Source organism: Sabethes cyaneus, chromosome 2, assembly GCF_943734655.1.
Source record: "Sabethes cyaneus chromosome 2, idSabCyanKW18_F2, whole genome shotgun sequence".
NCBI lineage: Eukaryota > Metazoa > Arthropoda > Insecta > Diptera > Culicidae > Sabethes > Sabethes cyaneus.
The window spans coordinates 101,718,438-101,742,025 of record NC_071354.1 but is presented as its reverse complement, the minus strand read 5'-3'; the positions used below and the strand labels follow the sequence as shown (position 1 = coordinate 101,742,025).

The 23,588-nt window shown below is 37.9% G+C and overlaps 1 protein-coding gene across 3 annotated transcripts in view; it reads right to left on the bottom strand.

Moving 5' to 3' along the window:
- Positions 1–17,237, bottom strand: part of LOC128738148 (uncharacterized) — a 106,248-nt gene extending 89,011 nt beyond the window's left edge. For 2 of the 3 annotated variants that reach the window (XM_053833038.1, XM_053833040.1), the window contains exons 1-2: positions 16,519–17,237; positions 4,002–4,693 (exon numbers count right to left, since the gene is read on the bottom strand). In XM_053833038.1, coding sequence (XP_053689013.1) covers positions 4,002–4,135 — 134 coding nt within the window. In that variant the 5' untranslated portion in view covers positions 4,136–4,693; positions 16,519–17,237. The remainder of the gene's footprint in view (positions 1–4,001; positions 4,694–16,518) is intronic. The other variant, XM_053833039.1, reaches the window with a different exon arrangement.
- Between the last annotated feature and the right edge of the window lie 6,351 nt (positions 17,238–23,588).

Below are 23,588 nucleotides of genomic sequence, written 5' to 3'. Positions count from 1 at the left end.
AAGAAAGGTGAAAAATATTGGTATAAAGAAGTATACCAAGAGGAACGCCCAAATAAAAAACTATCCGTCATCGAATAGTGCAGCTGGGCGAAACAGGATGGTATTCTTCTGCAGAAATAGAGGAGGCACTTAGGCTCTCGATCACAAAGAAGCGAATTGCACAAATATTGCGAGAATGTGGACACTTAAAGTACACATAAAAGTCCAAAAAACCTAATCTTACTCCATCTCATATCCAAGCTAGGATGGAATTCGCCCAAAAGCACATGTTGTGGAAAAAAGAATGGAGCAGTGTAAATTTTTCGGTCGAGAAGAAATTCAATCTCGCTTGCCCCGACTACTGGGCTTATTACTGGAGTGATTTGAGGAAGGAACCAGAAGTCAAACTGAACAGAAACTTTGATGGCGGAATGCTTGTGGTTTGAGCTGCATTTCGCGTAACTGAATAACACCTAGTGTGACGATTTCAACCACGATGGAGTCCGAAAAGTACGTAGAATTGTTGCAAGAGGTCTTGGCTCCCTTTACCGAGAATATTATGGCAGAAGATTTCATTTTCCAGTAAGATAACGCAGCCTTCCACGTTAGTTAGAGAACATGGCGAGCGAGAAATCAATGTTTTGAAATGGCCTACACGTATCCCAGAGTTAAACCCAATTGAAACCCTTTGGAGTATTCTAGTGCAGCTTGTTAACCAAGATGGATGACAGTTTGGAACAGTACGGGAGCTCGAAACTGCAGTTAAAGAATCTTTGGAGATCCATTCATGTCGCAATACTGCAAAAGCTCGTCGATTAGATTGCGGACAGGATTTTCGAAACAATTCAAAATAGCGTAAAGCAAACGAAATGTTAAGTATTGTTAACTGTTAAAATATTGCTCACATCCTTGTTGGAACCAATAAAAGTTAAAATGCGTTTAAACGAATTTCCTTTATTAAAACCCATTTTTGTCCTTTTCTCAACTCTCGAAGGACTTAAAATTGAAATCGGTATTGCTGCATATTACAAATTTAGGCAACCACGATTTGATATTATTATGGTTTGTTTATAATATTTTGTTAGGTTAAAACATTAAAATATTACCATGCGTTTAAACGAATTTTCCTCACTGTATTAAAGTTAACCTTGTCAATGTCGACAAATCGTGCCTGACTTTCTGCCGTCGTCAACTGAAACAGACACCAACTTCAACTGAAGCTTGCTTGAAACGTTCTGTTCAACAAATGAAGCAAGTCACTTCATGTATGAAGCAAAGGTAAGATAAAGTCAGTTTCATTTATTTGTTTCGGCGATGCCGGGCCCTGATGCTAACATTCCGAATTGTGATTTATAGAAAAGGTTCGATGTTGTCCGCAGTTAGAGATGCCAATACCGGGGGGTATTTCGAAAACCGGTTTTTCGGTATTGATAAATGCAATACCGGTAAAACCGGTAAAAAACCGGTAAAAGTTAATACTTAAAAACAACATTTACAAATTATATGATTCGAAGAAAATCTCTCTATATTCAATGGTACTCAATTTTTTTTGACATAACTAATTGATTAGTTCATTAAAAAAATAATAGTTAAGAACGCGAAGAGAATTTACAGTGTCATCTTAAATTTTAAGGAAAAAACTTCCGGAGGTAGAGAATTCGGTGTCCACAGAAAAAGGAAGTGCAATTCCTAGCGGTAAATTTGACATGTGACGTAGGAAAACCCTTGTTCAAGAACTTTCTATAAGCGGCTTTGATACTGACACTTATGATAAATTAATACTGACAGTCCAGGCATCGCTTAAGTAAAGCGTATGCTTGTTTCTTAGATCGGACAGAGACGTTCGAAGCGATGATTAGAGCCCGTATAATTGGCTTAGCCCTGTCAACAGACTATTCTAACTAAGCAAATTTTAATTCTTATTTATATTTTTTGTACTAGCAACCGTACAAATTCTTCTTCCGTGGTGTCTGACATTTTCACTAATTTTCACTGAAGATTTTCTGAACAGCTTCACTGTATATCGCACATTTCTCGTATTCCGCAATATTCTTAATTAATTGGCGCATTCAAGCATGAAATCGGACCTACTTTGCCCTAACGCTACGATCAAGAAGCATACGCCGCCGTTCTAAGTTGACAATGTACAAAACCCTTATTTAACCCGTAGTTCTTTACGGAGTTGAAGCTGTGATGTCGCTCACAGTAGAAATATGCGCCCTTGTCATGTTTGACCAGAAGATATTTGGCTGCGGATGATATTTGGCGGAGTACAAACTGAAAGCGAAGAGTGGCGGAAAAGTTTTATGAATCCCGAGCTACATACACTTCTTGGAGAGATTGCTATCGTAAGCTGGCTAAAGTTAATAGGCTACGGTGGGTCGGACATATCGTAAAGATGCCGAATGACAGTGCGACAAAAGCGGTTCTCAACAAGCCCTCCGGCACCCGGTGGGATCGACGTGCAAGATGGCTCGACCAGATCAAAAGCGACTTGTGACTTCTTAGACGTCTGGGAAATTGGCGACGAGTGGCCCATGGAGTGGACCGAGTTGAATGGAGACGATTGCTTAAAAAGCGCAAGGCACTCCGGCTCTATGCTGATGCTGATAGCGGTGGGTATTTTGGAGCTTTCCCTTTGGAAGAATTACATAATTGAGTTAAAATTTGTAGAACCTTCCATCATGAAATTTAGTTCGCCCTATAATTTAAAAGTTTTACCAGCGATTCAAGTTTCTTGAGTTGTTATTTGATCATACAAAAAATACCGAAAATACCGGTTTTCGATCGTGGGAAAACCGGTAATTCGGTATTGGAAAATAGGCCGGTAATACCGGTAAAACCGGTTTCGGTAAAACCGGTAAAGCATCCCTATCCGCAGTACAGTAGGATTAATTTGCCTTTGGAAGGGTTTAAAGTCTTACCAAGCTAGTAAGGACAGGAACCAAAGTGCTACTTTTTTCTGTATGGACGTTATCACTTCGACCAGTATTTTGATCGACCAGGCATTTTTTTTCTATATTCTACACTTCGTTCTTTCTGGTAGTATCGCTAGAGTGAGCGAGTGCTTGAGCGTCGGTGTTTACACCCTTGTTTTGCTTTCATGCTCTTACTACTTTTCAACCAATCTCGCTGCCTAGAGCAAGGAAGTGCGGAGACTAGTTATAATTGACCCTTGGACAAGAGGCTTCATTTCGCACCTCGAGCCAGTACTACTCTTATAACTTGTCCTGGCAAGAAGCTTCATTTTTGGTAAATGCACAATTCAGTAAGAAGGAAGAATATGGAGAGGCCTGAGAGTACACCCATGACCCACGCTAAAGTCACTGAACAACGAATAGCCGGATTCTACTAAGATTCAAACCCAAGACCTCTTACCGAACTCGGTAACCCTGCCCTGCGTTTATAGCTTCAGGGGTTACTGAGAAAATTAACTAACTTTTTCACTAAAAAATATTTCCTCTAGGATGCTTGTTTCCCGAGATATAAATTTTTGAATAAGTAGGCGTTCAGGAAAAGTGACTTTTTCGGTTATAACTCGAGAATTACAAAAAACTATAGTTAAATGTTTATCACTAAAAGACTAACGAACAAGAAAAACATATTTTGAAAACTTTTCATGCGGTAGAACATAGTTTTTCTAATTCTTCTTTGAAGGTTCCCACTGCCGTGGAAAATTCTGCAAAAGTTTTTTCGATAACACTTTTACTATATTGCTGAGATAACTTGCTTACATTTTCTTAAAAAAAATTGTTTTACAATGTTTGGTTCAAAAATGCAAAATAATTTCTACTAAACATATGATGAGATTTTCCTTATTTTATGCATTATACATGTAGAAGGTGAGTTATTTTATCGAGCAGTGCCTAGTAGGCACGACACTACTAGGCACTCCTCGATAAAATAATTCACCTTCTAGACTCAATACTTCGAAACTGTAACTATCAATTCAGCGATCATTCAGCTAGAATAGGCAACGCCATTTTTCTTCCTGCAGAAAACAAATCAATATTAACCCTTACCTATGAATTTGCGCAGCACCTGGTGGCACACGCTGCTGAAATGACATCGTTGGAGGAGGCTGCGGCGAAGGGCCAGTGTCGGCCCTCTGGCCTGGTGGCCCAACCTGCTGCACTGAACGTATAGCCGCTTCCATCTCATTCCGAAGTCAGCATATTTTTCCGTAGTTGTTTACACACAGTTGATTGCTTGAAATGATTCACTTTGCTGGAAAATCACTTCACTCGCTTAAAGCTTGCCTGCCAAACTTACAACACTGGCAAGTGCTTCACATCTTCATTTTCTGCGACAATTTTTCACTTTATTCTCGGTTTTAAGCTTGCCTTGCGATGATATCACTGTGCCAGAAATTTCACTTTTCATCACCGACGAAGCAAGCAGATTTTTTTCGTTTCTTCATTAAGACTGACTTATTTTCTCGTATATTTACAGCAACAAATAACTCAGGTAGATTATTTCAGTAGTACGTTATAGCTATGTTTAGAAATAATCACTATATTTCACTTTTTCCACTTTTGGCTTATCGGCTACTATGCACAGCTATTTACACTTACTATACTTGCACAATCATTACACTATCACTCCATCAGTTGAATATGAGGGCCTCTTCATTCCAATTGAAACGCGCAGCCGGTTCGGTGGACGACGTAATCAAATGAAAACGAAGAAAACTGCTAGAAATCACCTTCTGCACCTGCAAGTAAAGAAATTCACAATTAGAGTCACATCATTCGAAACGCCACAAAAACACATATACTAGGACAACGGCGCAAAGTGTGATTTTTATGAGCCAGTGGACAATAATTCCTAAAGACACACTGGGAAAGAAGATAACCAGTTAACAAAATTAAACTCAGCTCGTACATAAAAATAGTTCTAGACTGTCCTAAATTCCGTTTCCAAAAAGCCTAGGATTAAAATTAGCTTTCCCGGTTTTAATCCTGCTGGAGTTCAGCAAAATGTTTTGCAAAATATCTTTCAAAGGATTACTTTGGATTTATTTGTAATCTTGGCAACGCTGCGTTATACTGTCGCGACTTCTTTTTCCTCTTGATCGTCAGCTCATATTACAACAGCCTTATTGCTTGCTCTTTTCGGGGTCAATCGCGGTGGGACTTAATAATCATGCACCTTCTGTGGGTCTGAACCTGATCCAAGTGTTCACGTTTACCCCTCTTGTATTATTCTTTCTTGGCCTTATTTTTGCTCTTCGCCGTCTTTCCCAGAAGCACCTACTCTTCATTCGTTCTGCTGTTCGTCTGCGTTGGTGCGTTTGATTACCACCGGTGTTTCGTCATTCCATTGCGAGCACGGTGAGCCCAACCCAGTCAATATCCAGCAGCTAGATTCTATTGCCATGCCATGCCGTGTCCTCTTCGAATCCGACACAGAGGTAGGTACACACACATACACGGTGAAATGGCAAGAAGTGATTCTTCTAGAAGAACCGGAATGTCTGAGCTAAAGGGACAAACATAATACTATACAAAGTATGCCTCTGTGAACGTAAAGATGGAAATTAAAGATGCCAGAAGAAGAAATAAAGAAATTTCTGGGTATATTATAATATGTCATTAAGGATTATAGCATAAATAGTAGGTGAACGCCGAAAATTTAAGCAAGAATTTATCATATGGATCTAACGATAGTTTACAATTTCATCTTAAACAAGAAAATTCATGTGAAAGCCATTATATTCTTTCAATCGTGAAGGAAATGTAAACGAATAACCCATTAGATAATAAACTTGAACAGCATATAACATAAAACAACGCTTCCTCAAACTAATCATCACCGGATGACCGCCGTTTCTATCCCTATGGTTTCTTGCCGTTTTTTCCGCTGTGAACATTTCTTTATGACCCGTATCGGAAGCTTGGGCAGAGCCCCGTTACTTCGTCCTAAATGCAGTGTGTCGACAAAAACAACGAACATCATTTCATTTTCATCATTTATTGCTTCAATTTGCTCAAGTCCCTCGCCCTCTTGCTATCTTCTCTGCTGAAATAAACATAGGAGATTGCAAACCACGATCGAGCCAGCAGATACGGAAGGAAAGGGAGATATGCAATGAGGTGTTGGGCAGAGGCATCGCAAGAAAACCCCAACTGCTGCTGAAAAAGAAAAACAACCTTCAGCACTGGCAAACATGCGAGAAGCATATATGCTGTGTGGAATTTTCCTTCGCGAGACTTGTTTGTAAGCATCGACTAGCCAACAACATTCGCCAAAAGCAGCTCGCACATTCGCACACAACACAGGCGGCAGCTGAAATGTGAACGAGAAACCAAGAGCGAGGTAATGTTATTGGTTATACTCATAGGTCGGCCATTTTGTTAAAATTTTCAAGAAAACGGCAATGTGATGATGGCGATGAGGTTGGTGTTTAGTAACCTTTTATATTTTATTTATTTTAAATATCAATTGTACACGTGCGTTCGTAGTGCTGAGACATCTTTTAAACATGCGGAAATTCCATTCTATGAATCGTATGCAACGTATGTCTAACGAAGAATGAGACTATCATACAACCAAAGGGTACTCCAGTAAACCAAACGAATATGTATGTGATAACACTAATAAAAAAATAAACCCCCGCGGCTCACTGCCTCATTATTGACTTTTCAAGGCAGCTGACGGCGATGATGATGGCGATGGCTTAGACCAACATTAAACCACTGCCAAATGTGTCGGTTACCCATGTGGCTGAGTAGCAATGCGGCAAGCTGGGGTAGCAGGGCAACGTGCCAAAATATCGGCGCACGAAAAAAAACGCAATCAACTGCCATGAGTCAGGTTTTTTTCTGTCGTATTTCCAAACCTGTTTGAACCGAAAGTTGAACCGGCAGAATAGTATGAATGTGAGGATAAGCCAGTCAGATTAGTAACTAGAATAGACCAGTTAGCTCATTAGAATTGAGCTGATCCGAAATCTTATTCAACCATCTAGCACCAGGTCATTACTATGATTTTTTGTTTTTCCGTATTCATAGGTTTTGTAAATTCCAACTTAAAATTTTTACTACCCACAGCCTTGATTTTACCACAAAATGACAGTTGAGAGAAAAAAAACTATTCAAAATTGTCGGTATTATTAGCACATTATCAGGTTTGAAAAATCTAACGCATGTACGCATTATTAACAACTTGTTCATTATTCAAGAAATATTTAGAACCTTTCAAAACAAAATTTAATCATCAAGAGGACAAGCGGGTTCCGAAATTTTAACATAGAAGCTTTTGAATTTGGCAAATTTCTTTTGTAAACGTGATAAACAAGGAAATCATCAGTTTTCTATTTCATCGGAATTAGGTCGCGCAGGATAAGCTACAACTGCTTTCGCTCTGATAACCTTTGCAATAATGCTTTGCGAACGTGGATGTCTCAGTTAATGGAGCACTGAAATATATTTGCAATTTTTTTACAATTTTTTTACGAGAAGCATATGCAACCTTTACCGAAGAAGACTGCGATCGGGAATATTTCTCATTTATCCATGAACAGACGCGTCAGGGTTAACGCGTCTAATTGAAAAAAAAAATATTCCAAAATTTTTTAACGACAATCTTTCAATTATCAGAACGAGACGTATTAGAAGCACTCAAAGGTTTCAATACGTCAAAAGGACCAGGACCTGACGGAATAACACCCATATGTCTCAAATATCTGGCCGAAGAACTTGCTGCAGCATTACAACGCCTATTTAACATGTCTCTGAAAAATGGAAATCTCCCGGAAATATGGATATCTTTGTATTCAGTCCCTATTTTCAAATCCGAAACAAAATCAGACATCCGCAACTACCGTAAATTTGCTATTAACTCTTGCATATTATTTGGATCAATTTTAAATGAAAAACTCTGAGCCTATTCAAGTTACCACTGTGGGGTTCCGCAGGGTTCTCACTTAAGGCCACTTCTTTTCATTTTATAAATGATATTTTGTTCATACTTAAGCACTCTGTCCAGAAACAATTCCTACTACACGCCCTTTGAAAACTAAACTGGACAGTACCTCCATACGGCCCAATAACCTTTCGGTGTGCTGGTGGCCGACCAAATAAAACAAAAAAAAGTATCTCCATTACCATCTTACGAAGCACGTCGCATGCCTACTCAACAATCCAGCCGCGAACATGCAACGTTTTACTTTATCAATGACATTATTTCTCAACACATCCAGTCTGCAGAATTGCTTTCTAAATTAAACTTTGATGCGCGGAGTCGTATTCTTAAAATATTTTTGGAAAATTCACACAGAACAAATTCCGCGAAAAAGCGACTTAGCCGTAGGATACATTATAGTATAGTAGTATAGTACTTATACGTTATAGTATAAAAGCATATATTGTAACATCAATACTATTGTATGTAGTCCACTTATAAGTAGATAATAACTGCTTGATGAATGAATAAATAAATAACTTGTGGTTGTAAATTCAAAGATTTCAAATGGCACAAGAGAATATTATATTAATAAATGCGCCATCCTTGATATTGAGGCTAACTACAACACTGTGAATTTCGAGGCAAACATTTCGATAGATTGTAAAAATTAGCTGATTCCTTTTTATAACTAGAAATTCCCGGCGAGCTCCAGGTTAAAAAACTCCTTGAGGACACCCGGTTTTTTTAGGCAAAAGACACCCTGCGATTGTTCTTAAATATAAATGGAGAAGAATAAATAAATAGAATAGAATAAATAAAATGGAAATAAAATAAAAATAGAAGAAATGAAATTGTTAAATGGAGGAAAAATAAATCCCAGAAATTCCCTGGAGATAACGTTAAAATTCCTCCAGTAGAAGTTGCTGGGCTGATTCAACATTGTAAATTGAGGAACAAACAGCTCATCATAGGGTGTGACGCAAATGCCCACCACGCGCTTTGGGTCAGCAGTAACATCAACTATCAGAGGAATCAGCTTGTTTGAATATCTAATAGCGCATAATATTAACATATGAAATCAAGGAAATGATCCCACATTAACCAGAAAATTCTTGATCTACCTACTTGAGCTTTGCTTATCAGATACGTGAGCTTTAAATTATATCAGATACGTGAGCTTTAAATTATCAGATATGATTAAGAATTGACATGTGTCGAACGAGTCCGATCATAAACATATAATGTTTGATTACAATGCTGGAGATCTCTTAATCGAGGGTTTTTTACGAAGATTTCATACCGACGAATATAACTTCCATTGAGCAGCTTGAAGCAGTCTCGTCAACATTTACCACTATCATAACCATAGCTTTTGAAGAAAGCTGCCCATTAAAGCGGAAAATTTCAAATAAACACGCGTCATGGTCCAACCGACAGCTTAAAAGACTGTTGACAGTTAACAAGAAAACTTTTCAATAAAACCAAGGCTACTTCTAATTGGACTAGGTGTAAGGAATGTCTAGTAGAGTACAATCAAGAGATTAGTAAATCTAAAAGAAGAAATTGGAGGATTACTAGCGGGTATGTTGACAACTTGCATGTTGTAGCAAAACTCCACAGTACCCTTTCAAGAGATCACACTAACGACCACATTACAACTGGTTCTCAGGAATTGCTTAGTATTGATTAGTATCATGATAGACACTCACTTTCCAGAATCAATTCAAACGTCTTCCGGTGAGGCAAATGATTTCAATGCGGGAGTTCAAGCAAGTGCTTTTTTGAGTGGGCAGTGGATTCTATAAGACCTTTCAAGTCTCCAGGATCAGATGGAATTTATCCGGTGCTATTACAATAACAATTCCAATTCCAATATTCATTCCAATTCCAACAACACTGACAATTCCACCAACTTCACAGTATCAGGACAACAAGCTGAGCAGGTAGACGCCTTTCAATAGCTTGGTAGCCAAACAACGCCCGATGGTGGTACCAAGACTGATATAGCCACACGGATCAGGAAGGCCAGGTGTGCCTTTGCAGGTCTGCGAAACATTTGGCGCTCAAACCAGATCACTCTACGTACGAAAACCCGAATCTTTAATTCAAACGTTAAATCCGTACTGCTGCATGCCTGCGAAACGTGGTGCGTTTCAGCGGAGACAACGCAAAAACTGCAGGTATTCATTAACCGGTGCCTGCGACACATTATTCGTGCCTGGTGGCCTGATAATTGGATATCCAATGAGGAACTCCATCGTCGGTGTCATCAACGGCCGATAGCCACAGAAATTCGTGAACGTAGGTGGAAGTGGATCGGACACACCTTGAGGAAAGGAGCAAACGAGGTTTGCAGAGCAGCACTCGACTGGACCATAAGGACAGCGTAGAAGAGGCAGACCCAGAGGCTCATGGCGACGAAGCTTAGCCAACGACATCCGGGCTGTAGACGAGAACCTGTCCTGGCGACAGGTAAAAACCATGGCGGGTAACCGTCAGCAGTGGAGATCTCTGATTTCGTCCCTTTGATCTGCCGGACCGGCGGACATGGACACATAAGTAATAAGCATTACAATAAAGCAAGGATATCACGGTTTCTTTTCTGACAAACAAGTTTAGGGTCATTTTGATACTAGGATACATTCCTAAGAAATGGTAAGAGTTCGGGTCATCTTCATTTCGAAAACTGAAAAATGTGACAGGGCAAGTCCCAAAGCATACAGACCAATTAGCCTCGCATCTGTGATTTTAAGGTGAAATTAGTCGTCATCGATTCTGCCAATTTCAAAAGCAGTTTTTTTGTTTGAAACAAAAATTCTGTTAATGAAAATATATTCGCTGTGTTCAGATTGGCAAGAAGAATGCAGTATTTACATTTTTATGAACAGAATCCCGCTTTTGAACCCAAAAACTGCTTCCGAAATTACGCTTTCCGACGAAAAGTTAATGACTGCTAGTTTCCTGTTAAAAATGATGGAAAAAATCATTGATCTTCATATCAAACTACTATACAATGACCTTTGAACAAATTTCAGTTAGCATATCAAGCTGAAAAATTAAATGAAACAGCACCTCATACGCACAGAAATAGCACCTGTAACTTTTCTTGATATTAATGGATCATTTGACCACGCCTCACAATACAATAAATAAAGCCAAGGAAAACGGGACTTTGACAGCTGCATTTTCAATTGCCTACATGCTAGCTATCCAATCGGATAACAGCAAGAGTGGGAGGATCTACTTTAACGACAAAACCAACTACAGGTTACCCTCAAGCGTGAGTTTTATCTCCTAAGATGTTGTCTCTCGTAGTCGATAAACTTCTGAATAACTTGACTGACAAAGGCCATGAAGTAGTCACAGGATTCACTGATGACATATCAATTCTAGTGAATACAATGCAACTTGGGCAGTGACCATCCGCACAAATGAAGACAGTTGCGTAAATGGTCATAACTATATCGCTATTATAATCTTTATATTCAAAATACGATCAAAGGTTACAGTACATTCTGAAAGTAGAAATTTCAATAGCGTCTACTATTTACATTATGGTTCAACCATTATCATTAGGTTCATTATATCCTACGCTTCAAATATGTATGGAAAATCACTCGTTTTCGTATGGTAAACATTCTCAACGACCCATTGTTTTTAGGGTTACTTGACGAATAACTGTAACTAATATAATTGATATTATACGAGGCAACAGTTTGGATACAGTACCCAACCATTTCACACATGGTTCTAGATTGGAAGATAGATGATAATATTTATGGTTAAAGTATAGTTCCAATTAATGGGGCAAACAGATCAGTAATTACCCGAATGTCATTTTTTACTGGTTAATAATAAAATGCTGGCTTTTGCTGCAATGAGACCAAATTTATGAAATTTTTGCTTGTCTACATGTATCCGTGGCGCTCCAGTTTGATTGTACCATGGACGTTTCCCTAGTGCTTATTTCGGTCCACAGAGCTCACTCGAGGACTCCACAAAATGATTCCGGACCAATCAAGTGTGATGCGGAACCTTCTCTTGCTCGGTTGTTGGCTGCTTCATTTTCTTCAATACTATAACGGCCGGGCACCTAGTATAGTTGCTTCATTCCTAGTGCCCAATTGTCCAAGAGAAAAACTTGAACTGTCGGGTTGTGTTCAAATTGCTAAAGCTTCAATGGTCCAGGACCAAAACCCTCGCTCCAATATTTTCGCCCAACTTTGACCCACCGGTATAGAAATTTAATGTTTCGTCAAATCACCATCTAAAATTTTGTTATAACCTTCGAATTTCCGGAAATTTTTGTAGTCTGCTGCTTTACAAAATTTGTGCAACGGTAAGATGTTGAGAAAAACATTTAAAGCAGCTGATGATGTTTTTATTGCCCCAGCCTCTGTAGTTTACTCAGCTTTACATGAGCTGTTATCTCGTTAAGCTTTAGCCACCATGCAAGTGAAGCGTATGTAATTTTCGGACAAACTATTGCCAAATAAATCCAATGGACAGTTTTGGTCGGAGTCCCCATGTTTTCCCCACGGCTTTACTACAATCCAATAGAGCAAATCGTAACTTTAGTGATAACCTTGTCTAGATGAGGGTTCCAATTCAATTTTTTATCCAAAGTTAACAGGTAGATATCTTGTAAACTTCTTCCGCAACCTGAATTTGAACTCCATATAGAATTTAGGCCGTGTCTAAATTTAACACGACCTTGAACCTTTTAGTAAAAGGCACTATAACAGTTTTAAAGGAATTGACATTTATACCCTCTATTCTACACTATTCTATTTCGATGGACTATAACGGCTGCATTGTCTGCGTAACCACATTTGTTCTTCTAGCCTTTCAAAGAGTTTGCTACTAATGACCACAACAAAGGTGATAGAACTTCTCCTTGGGGACAACCCTTTATTGGTCTAATAGTTAGCTGCGCACTTCCAAGATCAGCAGAAATTTCTCGATCTTTTAGCATCGTCAATATCCATTCGACATTACAGTTATCCAGGCCCCTCGCTTCCATCGCGGAACGCATTGAGCTATAGCCTATACCATGCTTTATCGAATGCTTCTTCAATATCGAGAAAAGCAGCCAAAACAATTTCTTTGGCTTGAAGCGACTTTTCGATCTTACAACTAGTGATTGTAGAGCCGTTAGATTTACGTGATTGGTAGATAAATTGATTTTTGCTTAACCCATTATGACCCGGGTATACCTAAATTTGGACCAAATGAAGTGAAACTCTGTAATCTATTATATTATGGCTCGAATGTGTCGGGAAACGCAAAATCGTCATTTGGAATGCTTTCAAGGCCAAAATATCGCAGGTTAAATATTTTATAGGCTCAGTTTCAAACATACAAATTACAAAGTTTTTTACAGATTTCTTATCGAATTTTGTGATAGACTTTACATAAAAATACTAATTTACATGTCAGGTAATGTTTCGTCACTAAATGTAGACTTTTTCATGCGTTTTGGAGACAAAACTTTTTTTCCGCCATTTGTCACAACTTTGCACTGTTGAAAATACAGATGAAATGACAAAAACTGACAAATTATATCACACACACATCAGATTGATGTCTTATCTCTCTTGTAGTGATATATTAACAATGCTAACTATTGAAATTCAGCAGTAAACAGGTTTTGAAGACGAGGTATGATATATCATACGCTGGGTCATAATGGGTTAAGGGAAATCTCGCTAAGACTGTTGACTGAACAAAAAACAAAAAAAGGCGTCCACAATTTTTATCGTTGCATGAGAGGAAAGACTGGTGGTTTCAAAGGATTTAGAAGTCGTTTTAGGTATGACTTTTTCCCACTTTTCTGACTAACACAATGGGAATGCTGCTTTAAGCATCTCGAGTCTTTATTTCTCAGCAAATATAATTCCTTCACAGAGTTATAAGTTTCTGGGGGATTCCAAAGATTAAATTTTCATTCATGAATCCTAGTTCCGTAAGCTGGACTGTCTGTTCTATGAATCTTTTGCAGAATTTCTCACGAACGGCGCACACGATTCCTCCAGAGAATCTGTGCGATTCTTTTTTCTTTGCTTGGGTTGCTTGATCACCATTTCCACTGAAGCATCTTACAATAAACGATTTAAACTTAGTCAAATTTAGTATTCATTGCGGTTCAGATTTATTCACGATGATCCAGCATCTAACTGTCAATTATATTTGAAATTTTTATTCAATAATTACTCCAGCCGAAAAATGTACAGAATATTTTTGTCAAACAACCCAGATTAATTCAATTTAACTCTCTGAATTTAATAAAGCCAATTTCGGAAAATAAAATTGGTTTATCAATCAACAGATCCATGAATAATTTAAAAAATTTGTAATAAATTTTATTACTGGGCATGAGCGTCGAACCTGATATCTTTGGACCCTTAATAACGCCCTTAATGATGGTCGAATGGTGTTGCAAGGAAAAATAGAATAACAACCATAATTGCACAACTAGGTAATTTAAATAATTGCATTGAATTTCACGAAATACAGTCCTGCAGACATAAAAAGGATTTTTTTTAAACGTCAGTTGCATCCAAACTTCCGGTATATTTAATTGCGCAATTGAGGAGTTGAATCCCTTTGCTATAGCAGCACAATCCACGAATGTATCCGAGAGACAATTTGACGTATAAAAACATAAAAAATAAGAAAAATGTCGCAGCGGCAGCAGCAGCAGTAGTTGAAGAAAATAGAGCTTCCAACCCTCGCCAGTCCCGTAATCGCAGTGCGAATATTACGTTGGAATGGCAATAATTTTCGTCATTTAAAATGTTTTATGTAGGACACACCCAGACATACTTTTGCTTCCCTGCTGAGCTCTACCACCACATTCATTTTTGCTGCTACTGCGTGCAACCGTGGAACCGAGCCAAAAAGCGACGAACAAACCCGGAGCCAGCGAGTGTGTGTCTGCCGGGATATGTCATCGAGCAAAACGGGTGGGTGGGTGGTTGGACGGTTGGAGATGGGCGCGACGATAGCGCAAAGGATATAGTAAATAAAATGTAATAAATTTAGGCTGCCGTGGGTCGAGTCTGCTTTTCCGGATATTAAATCGGAACTCGATTGTGTTCATCTCACGAAAATATCCCGTACCACAGGCGATAAGGCATTTAATCAACACTAATAAAATTTCTATTTTCCTAACAGCTTCCAGGAAATAAAAATTTCTCTAAAAATGCCTTAACCGAAAAATTATAGGTAATTCTCACTTCACGTAATTAATGGAGAATATCGCACTGTTATTAATTTTAATAAAACTGTGATTATTTTAGAGGCAGACGTATTCACTGCGAGAATCTAAGCACATATAAAAGTTGAATTTTAAAAATTTAACAACGTTGTAGTTAAATTCTCAAAAAAATCGGCTTCGATTTATATTGTTGAAAAAATAATGAAATTATCATGAAAGTCCACAGTTTTTTTGACATCGATGGACAAATATTTAGAATTATCCCATTATTTAGTTGTGAAATTCACTATTTATGCAATACATTTTCAATACAAATGCAATTCGCACGAAAGAAATTCATTCAACTACGCATTACAGTTCAAAAGTTTAAAAAAAGACAACTAATTCTAATCAGCATGAGCTATGGCATCAAGCGTAGGTATATTCATTTCAATCTGGAGGAAACTATGCATTATTCAATTTGGTTTATTAAAAAAACTATATTGTGCAAAGATTGAATATCTACTACTGTATTTCAAAACAATTTAAACATGGTTAAAATTGCTTTTAATTTGAACACAAAAAAATATGAGTTTCCTAAATTTTCCACTGTCGGGGCACAGTAAGGCAAGTATTTGTCAGGTTTAGCGCGGCTCTGTACCAATGTAATATTTGTTTCTATAAATTTATGACTAACAAATGGAATTTTGAAAACATTCTTCCTACAACCTTCATTTAGCTTTATAGGTCAACTGACCGAAAATTAGACAAAATTCGAGAACCTGGTATCAATATAACTTTTCGTTTTAATTTATGCAATATTAAAAAATACCCAGGATCTGGAGGCCAGGATCAAAAAAATGGTCCGAGACAGAAACTTGCATGTACCGGTTGATCGATTGAGGGTTAATGAAAAAAAGCATTCATTCAAGCATATTAGAAATTCGAAAACTTCACTAGTCCAGTTTTTTTACGTCTCACAAAAACGAAGCAGGCAACACATGCCAGGAAACGCAAAGCCACGGGTCACATGTTGAAATTGCGTTCCGATCTACTCCCTTCACGTTGTCCTACTTAACAGCTGCTGTTGGATTTTGAGCCATGTGATACCGTCTAATCTGCCGTAGAGTTGCTTTGGCCAATAAATCGTCCAGGCTCAATAAAACCATGCATTCGTACGGCAAAAAAACTTCCACGTTGGCCTAGCCTTCACTTTTCAAGTCCGACTCAGTTAGGAACAGTGGAAAAATTCAAATCACACTTCTCACACAGCACAAAACTTTGCTTAAACCATACCAACTGGAACTGGGTTTTTGACCAGTTTATACACTGCACTTTAGAATTTGATCAGAGCATTTAGAAACTATTATTTGGACAATATTTTGGCAACAAACGGTCACAGAATTTGCCCGGTTCCCAAGCCCATCACTCACTTCATCCTCGCGATCGCAAAATAGACCCAGAAATTCGCCTTTCTTCTTTTGCTTGATACTGGTGCTGCTGTTGCTGCTACTATTGTTGTTGCTGCCGTTGTTGCGTTACTCTTCTTTTTTTCTTCTTCTATTGCTCCACACCACACTTTACTTTGAATCCCGTTCCGTTTTCCAAACCGCACTCAAAATCAACTCACATTCGTAACTCGCGGATGAAACAAAAAAAAATCGAACGCATGTGGCCAAAGCACTGGAAAATATGAAATTCTACTCATACGAAACTTCATTTGGTCTGGCGGAATATCGGCAGCGCACTCTTCTGCGCTTCGAGCCCATCCAGTTAGGAGGAAGAGGAACCGAACGAGCAAGCAAGGAAAAACGAAGAACCGATTATTCCGGATACGGTTGAGAGTACACTTTTTTCTTACTTTTTCCCGGGAGATCCACGGTTTATTTTTGTCCGCCACACGGGATCTGCTGCTGCTACTGCTGCCCTGGAAGTCCGGAACACACGCGAAAAATCACAGCAGAAACCGAATTCTTGCGCCACGTTCGTGTCGATGAACCGCGCTTAGAAGGTGAAAAATTACGTGAAAAACAAAACGTCTATGCCAAGAGCGCCTTCAAAGTGCTGATGTACACACACGCGACGGCGGCCATTTTCTTTTCTCGACCATCAAATCACATTCGGGTTTCTCGCTGGTCGTTTTACTCTCTCGTAAAAGCCCACTCTCGCGCTCTGTGCTATTACGGTGCCGTTTGCCAGCTCACATCCCACTAGACGGTCTCCTTCGTTCCTTGCTGTTTCTACTGCTTTCCACTCTCTGTGCGTTCGAACGATACCGTAAAAAAACATACACCAGCGAATACGAATGGAGAGAATAACGAAAACCTGTAACAAATACTGGCAGTGCCGCCGATTGACTCGGCTAATTTTATATTAACAAGCCGTCCAAACGAGTATATGGATTTCTTATGAATCGTGATAGAACTTACGAGGAATACTAAAGCGCGAATTATTACAAATTTATAAAACTTCATAGAAAACTGGATACTGAAGAACGATAATGAAATTAAAATGAACAACGGCAACCCTGCTTCGGAGTAGGCCAGCTAGAATGAGCGAACAAGTTCACCGTTTCTCCGCTAGACTGTGTGCATAAGAAGTGAAAACGGTTACGCTGTACCCATGTCCGATAGTTTATTGAAATAACAAAAAAATATTCATATATGATAACCATTATTTAAACATACTTACAGCTCTCCAATTCCAGCACAACAGTTTTGAGTAACATTCGTAAGATAATTAACAAAACAACTGCACTTATTGCGTTCACGTCAATCGCTGAACATTTTGCAGCGTAGCCGTCTTCAATGCGAAATGGCTGACATTTTATTCCACAATGGGAAACGCGAAATCGCACACCATCAGCCCGGGACGGGTAAGCAGCGGATGCAATTGTGTTGGTGAATCTTTTCGTCTGCCTGTCGTATGTCTGGCTCTCCGTCTGTCTAACGGTGTCCGATGCTTTTGCTCGCTCACTCTTGAGCACGATGGTCTCTTGCGTATGCACTGTTTTCTTGATACCCTTCGCACCCTTCACCCAACCCAATTCTTCTTTGACCATTCAAAAACTAGTAATATTCTATTTTTTTATTCCAATAGAGAGGAGACGGCTACGTCTTTCATATTGGAAAAAGAGAAGAATGAAAAATGAATTGGCATGCATTCACTCATCAGGGAATAACATACCTTTTCCAATAAGCATACAGGCATGACAGATCTTTCTTTTTGCCTGCTATTACGCATTTTGTGTACTTGTCTAATCCACAAGCAAATGCCTGATATACGCAGAACTAACGAAACTTGACTTTACTATTAAAATAATGTTTGCTATTAGTTCATTTTAACACAAAATATTAAAATTAAGTGGGCAAGCTTTACTGAAATGTGCCCGAAATTTGAACTAGGCTAAGCCAGAAAAGGCATAAATCCATAAATAGTACTTTCTACACCCTCCTCTGTCGATGCAAACGGAATATGCAGGTAACAAATTTTACATTGACATTTCGATTATGTCAACTAGAAAAGGCCAGTTCGATTTACCTGGCCTTTCTCCCCAAACTGCCAAGTTGCATGCATATGGAGCACTTGCCACTTGCATAGTGATGTTCGAAATTTTAAATTATTCGATTACCGACTAATCGGTTAGCGTTGTATGCACTGATCGATTAGTTCAGTATTCGTGCTAGTAGTATTTGACTATAAATATTCGAATATTTCGTTTAATTATTTCTTTTAATCGTACGATTATGAACGAATAATGGGGATTATTCGCATTTTTTATCACCTTTGAAGTTTGAATTATTCGATTAATGCATTACTCGTGCCGGTAGTATTCGATTACAAATTATTCGATTATTTCATGTTCTAATCGATTACTCGATTAATCGAGCGATTACCGGACATCACAACACTTGCGGATTGCATCGGAACTGATTTTACAGAGCTAATTTTGAGGTTATGTTTAGTGATACATAATTACTACAATATGCTTATTTTTGCTTTTCTCTTCAAGAAAAAAATATAATTTTAAAGAAAGATTAAACACTAGTTCTTAACCCCGTAGAAAGTAAGGTAAACATGTAATAAGTACATATTTAAAAACATTTTGAAATCACACAAAACTGCAAAAAAACTTGAATATACGCTTCAAGAGGCCGCCTCTTGTTTTAAACAAGAGGGTAAACTCAAACAATTTTCAAATGAAAGAACCTATGAAACTTTTGGAAGGAAATTTAAACAAATCGAAATTTAACAAATCGGCAACTCAACATAGCTTCTCAGTTCTAGTTGCAGTAGGGTAGATGATCCATTAGTTGCGCCACTAAGCACAATATAACTTCATTTTGCTTGTTTATTGAGGTATATGCTTCAATTAATGCTTGTGGGATATAAATTTATCAAATACAAGGTATTTGTCACAAGGCAAGACAATTGCTTTCATTGTACGAGAAGCTTTATAAAGAAAAAATGAATTTTCCGATTCAATTATATTGTACCAACAGTTGCGCTAATATTTCCTTAAATAAGTTTGATGTTCCTTTAATTGTGTTATTCCATATATATTCCTATTTTTAATTTTAGGAGACTGCCAAACAACGTTTGATAACAATAAAAATAATTTAGGAATGCAAAAATATTCAATAAGTTTGATTAACCCTCTAACGGATTAGGTTTGTTCTGTAGACGGCCTCCGTTTTGACTGTCTCTGAAGCACATGCGAAATTTGTTTTAAATAGACAACATGAACATGAAGCATGCGTTCAGTAGTTATCATCCTTCAAGAACAAGAATTTAGTTAAATTGTTTGAAATTCTTTTTGCGAATTTTGGTATTTTTTGCTCTTAAAGAAAGAGGACTTCTAGCCATTAGATTGATGGCGTCGTCAACATGTTGCCCTGATAAAAATATTTCTTCGACTAATTTTGGGTTATTTCAAATTTGTAATGAAAAATGTAAGAAAACAATATTGACGCGGTCTATAAAATTCACTGCAGAGCTTTTTGACGTTTTATTCAATTTGGAATAGGTAGGTATTAAAAATCTAGCAGTTTTTATTCACATAGCGTATGAAGAGAATTACCCTAAAGAAGTTTAACAGCTGTGATAAATTTGGGGTTTCAAATGCACTGCAACGTAAATGAGCTGCCTAAATTACTAGTCTAGCACTTAACGGCAAATTAGCAGTCATTAACTTTTCGTCGGAGACCCCGGAATTCCGGAAGCAGTTTTTGGGGCCAACAGCGGGGTTCTGTTTATAGAGATGTATTCACTGTATTCTTCTTGCCAATCTAAACACAACGAATATATTTTCGATATTTTCATGAACAGAATTTTCGTTTCAAATAAAAAAAACTGCTTCTGCAATTTGCAGAATCGATGACCCACTAATTTCACCTTTAAGGGGAAACTTAATTATAAAGGGGACTTCCATCCTCACCTCACCTTTCGCCTCTGATTTCGGAAGGAGTTTCTGGGCCCAAAACAGGGATTCTGTTTATTAAAAAGTATTCACTGCATTTTTCTTACCAATTTGAACACAGAGAATATATTTTCATGAACAGAACTTTTGTTTCATACGAAAAATCTGCTTTTGAAATTTACAAAATCAATGACGACTTATTTTTTCTCAATAATTGCACAAATCTGAGCTTGGTACCAGCAACAATGCATTGTTGAACAAAACAATCAATTAATGTTCATTATCAGCAACATGGAAACTAAATTTAATTTTTTTTTATCAAACTTGCTTAAATTTACTGAGTTTCTCAAATTTAATATTTAATATTTTATTTGATAAATTTCTTAAATTTAACCCTTAAGTGCACACGCTGAAAAAATCATTTAAAAAAAACTTACTTATCTAAAGGCGATAAACATAATTTCCTTTGGGGATGTTTTTCACTATGTTGTTTTAAAGCAACATTGCGCATTTAAGGGTTTATACTAACTACCAACTAATGACACATTAAGCTCCAGATGTCTGACTTAAGGAATATTTAAGAAACCATAGTCCTAATACGCTGGAGGATTTTAGATACCGACAGACATTAAATTTACTCGAACCCTTAACAAATTTCTATCAGAGTCATTAAAGTTGGCCATCTTTACTCGGTAAGGCTGGTATATTGTACTATTTCTGTTTACTAACTCTTAGCCCTACCTCGTTGATTTTCATATCAAGTAGCTATAACCAAGAGATTAACGTCCCTCCCACTCCAAAGATGCGTATGGGGTGGAGGCAATGACCAAATAAGTTCAGGGGCCATCACAAGATAAAAAAAGAAAAATCATCATACTTATAAATAAGACCTTAAAACAAATACCAGTTTGTCTATCAAGCTGGAAAACCAAATAAAACAGTGCCTCATACAAAAAAAATAGAGAAGTCTTTTGACAACAAAAAAATCTCACTTGCAGCTTTTCTTGATATTGAGGAAGCGTTTTAGTACGCCTCCCACAATTCAATAAAGTATATATAAAGCCATACAGAAACGGGATTTTGACAGGTGCATTTTCAATTGGATACACGCTATGCTAACAACCGTACAATAACAGCAAAACCGGGAGAATCTACTTTTCCGACAAAACCAACTAAAAGCTGCCCTCAAGGGGGAGTCTTATCTCTTCTACTGTGGTCTCTCGTAGTCGATGATCTTCTAAAGAAATTGGCTGACAAAGGGTATGAAGTCATAATATTCGCTGACGATATAACAATTTTAGTGAGTACCATTTCTAATGGAATGTAATCTGCCCTAAACAAGATACTCAAATGGGGTTACTTGGAAGGACTAAGTATTAACCCTTCTAAAACAGCTATAATACCATTTACATAAAAAAGAAACACAATATTACAACCCCACAGCCGAAAGGAATCCAATTAGAGCTAACCAGACATACTAAATAGCTGAGAGTTATGCTCGACCATACGCTCGATGGAACGATGATCTAAGAAGGTATGCAACCTCAAAAACAAACAATGCTCTTTGAGTCTGCAGCAATTCGCCAGATTCACTAGCCGAGAATGGTCAGAACCAGATTAACAAACGCTTCACTAGTGTGGTGGTCTAAATCTACACAGATATACAGACAGATAACGGGAGCAATGACCCTCTAAAGCTCTAGAGACTCTTTTATATTTTCCACAGTTGCACCAATTTGTACAACTTGAAGCAGAAAAAAGTTTTCTTAGGCTTCGGTGAGGCCAACATTTTTAAGATGCAGTTATAAATGGACACCTACGAATGCTCCGAGATTTTTTACTAAACACTCTGGTAACCATGAATGAAGACTAGGTGGAATCTAGGACAAACTTCGGTATACCCTACAAAGAATCCGAAACCGATCGCAGCACATGGAAAGAAGGTGATCCTAAAACTCGTCCGGGATCACTCTTGTTTTACACCGATGGTTCTTCAATTGGCAAATCTTCAGAAGCTGGGGTTACTGGACCAGGAATTGACAGTGGCACACAGTCTTCCAAGAGGAAATACTTACTATTTTAACTTGTACAAGCATTTGTTTGACTAGAAAATATAGACATGCCAATATATGTATTTTCTCCGACAGTCAAGCAGCTTTAAATGCCATAGAGGTACATATGTCAGTCAAAGCTGGTTTGGGAATGCATCCTCTTCCTAAAACAATTAGCTTTAACTAACAATGTTGATTTATACTGGCTACATAGTCATACCGATATAGAAAAAACTACAAGGTATACAGCCCTAAGGGTTGTACGAGAGGGTGTCGTATAGTCCTACGACTAGATCATTAGATCAAAGACTAATGTAAACTGCATTTGTGGTATATGTATGTTTATACGAATCTGTGAGTGACATTGTTTAAGTGAATGTTTAAAAGAGAAGAGCGAAATTTTTAGATTCAATTCTTCATTGAATACAATGGAGGCTTTGAAAATACGTGGACGGGGGTTCATAAGTACAACGCCTGCAACCATTGAGACCTAGAGATTTCTTTTAAAAATCACTAGTGTGCATCATAAAGGTTGAAATAGTAATATGAATGACCAGCCCACAGGTTATTGTATGAAATATGATTATGCGTAGCTTGACATGTTTCAATAATCTTACTTTAACTCGCTTGTGGCCTTTAAAAGGGTCATTGGTTACAAATGACATTAAAGCCAAAGCACGTTCATCGCAAATATAACGTGCCATTCGAATGTCCTTCTCAATTGATATGAATGGCAACAGGCACGTAAGTTAACGGTGTCGATTCACTGTCTCTTTCTCCGAGAAGGTTTTACTAATTTACTTTCACAGTTTACCGCTTGTTACATAGCAGAAAATATAGCAAATTCTGTTTTATTTGTATGCGAGTCCTTATCCTCCTACCACAGGGGTGAAGGGTATCAAACCATAGAAAAAATACCTGCCTCCAAAAACCCCCACATGCCAAATATGGTTCCATTTGATTAATTAGTTCTCGAGTTATGAGAAAATTTGTATTTCATTTGTATAGGAGCCCCCCCCCCTCCTGAAGCGGG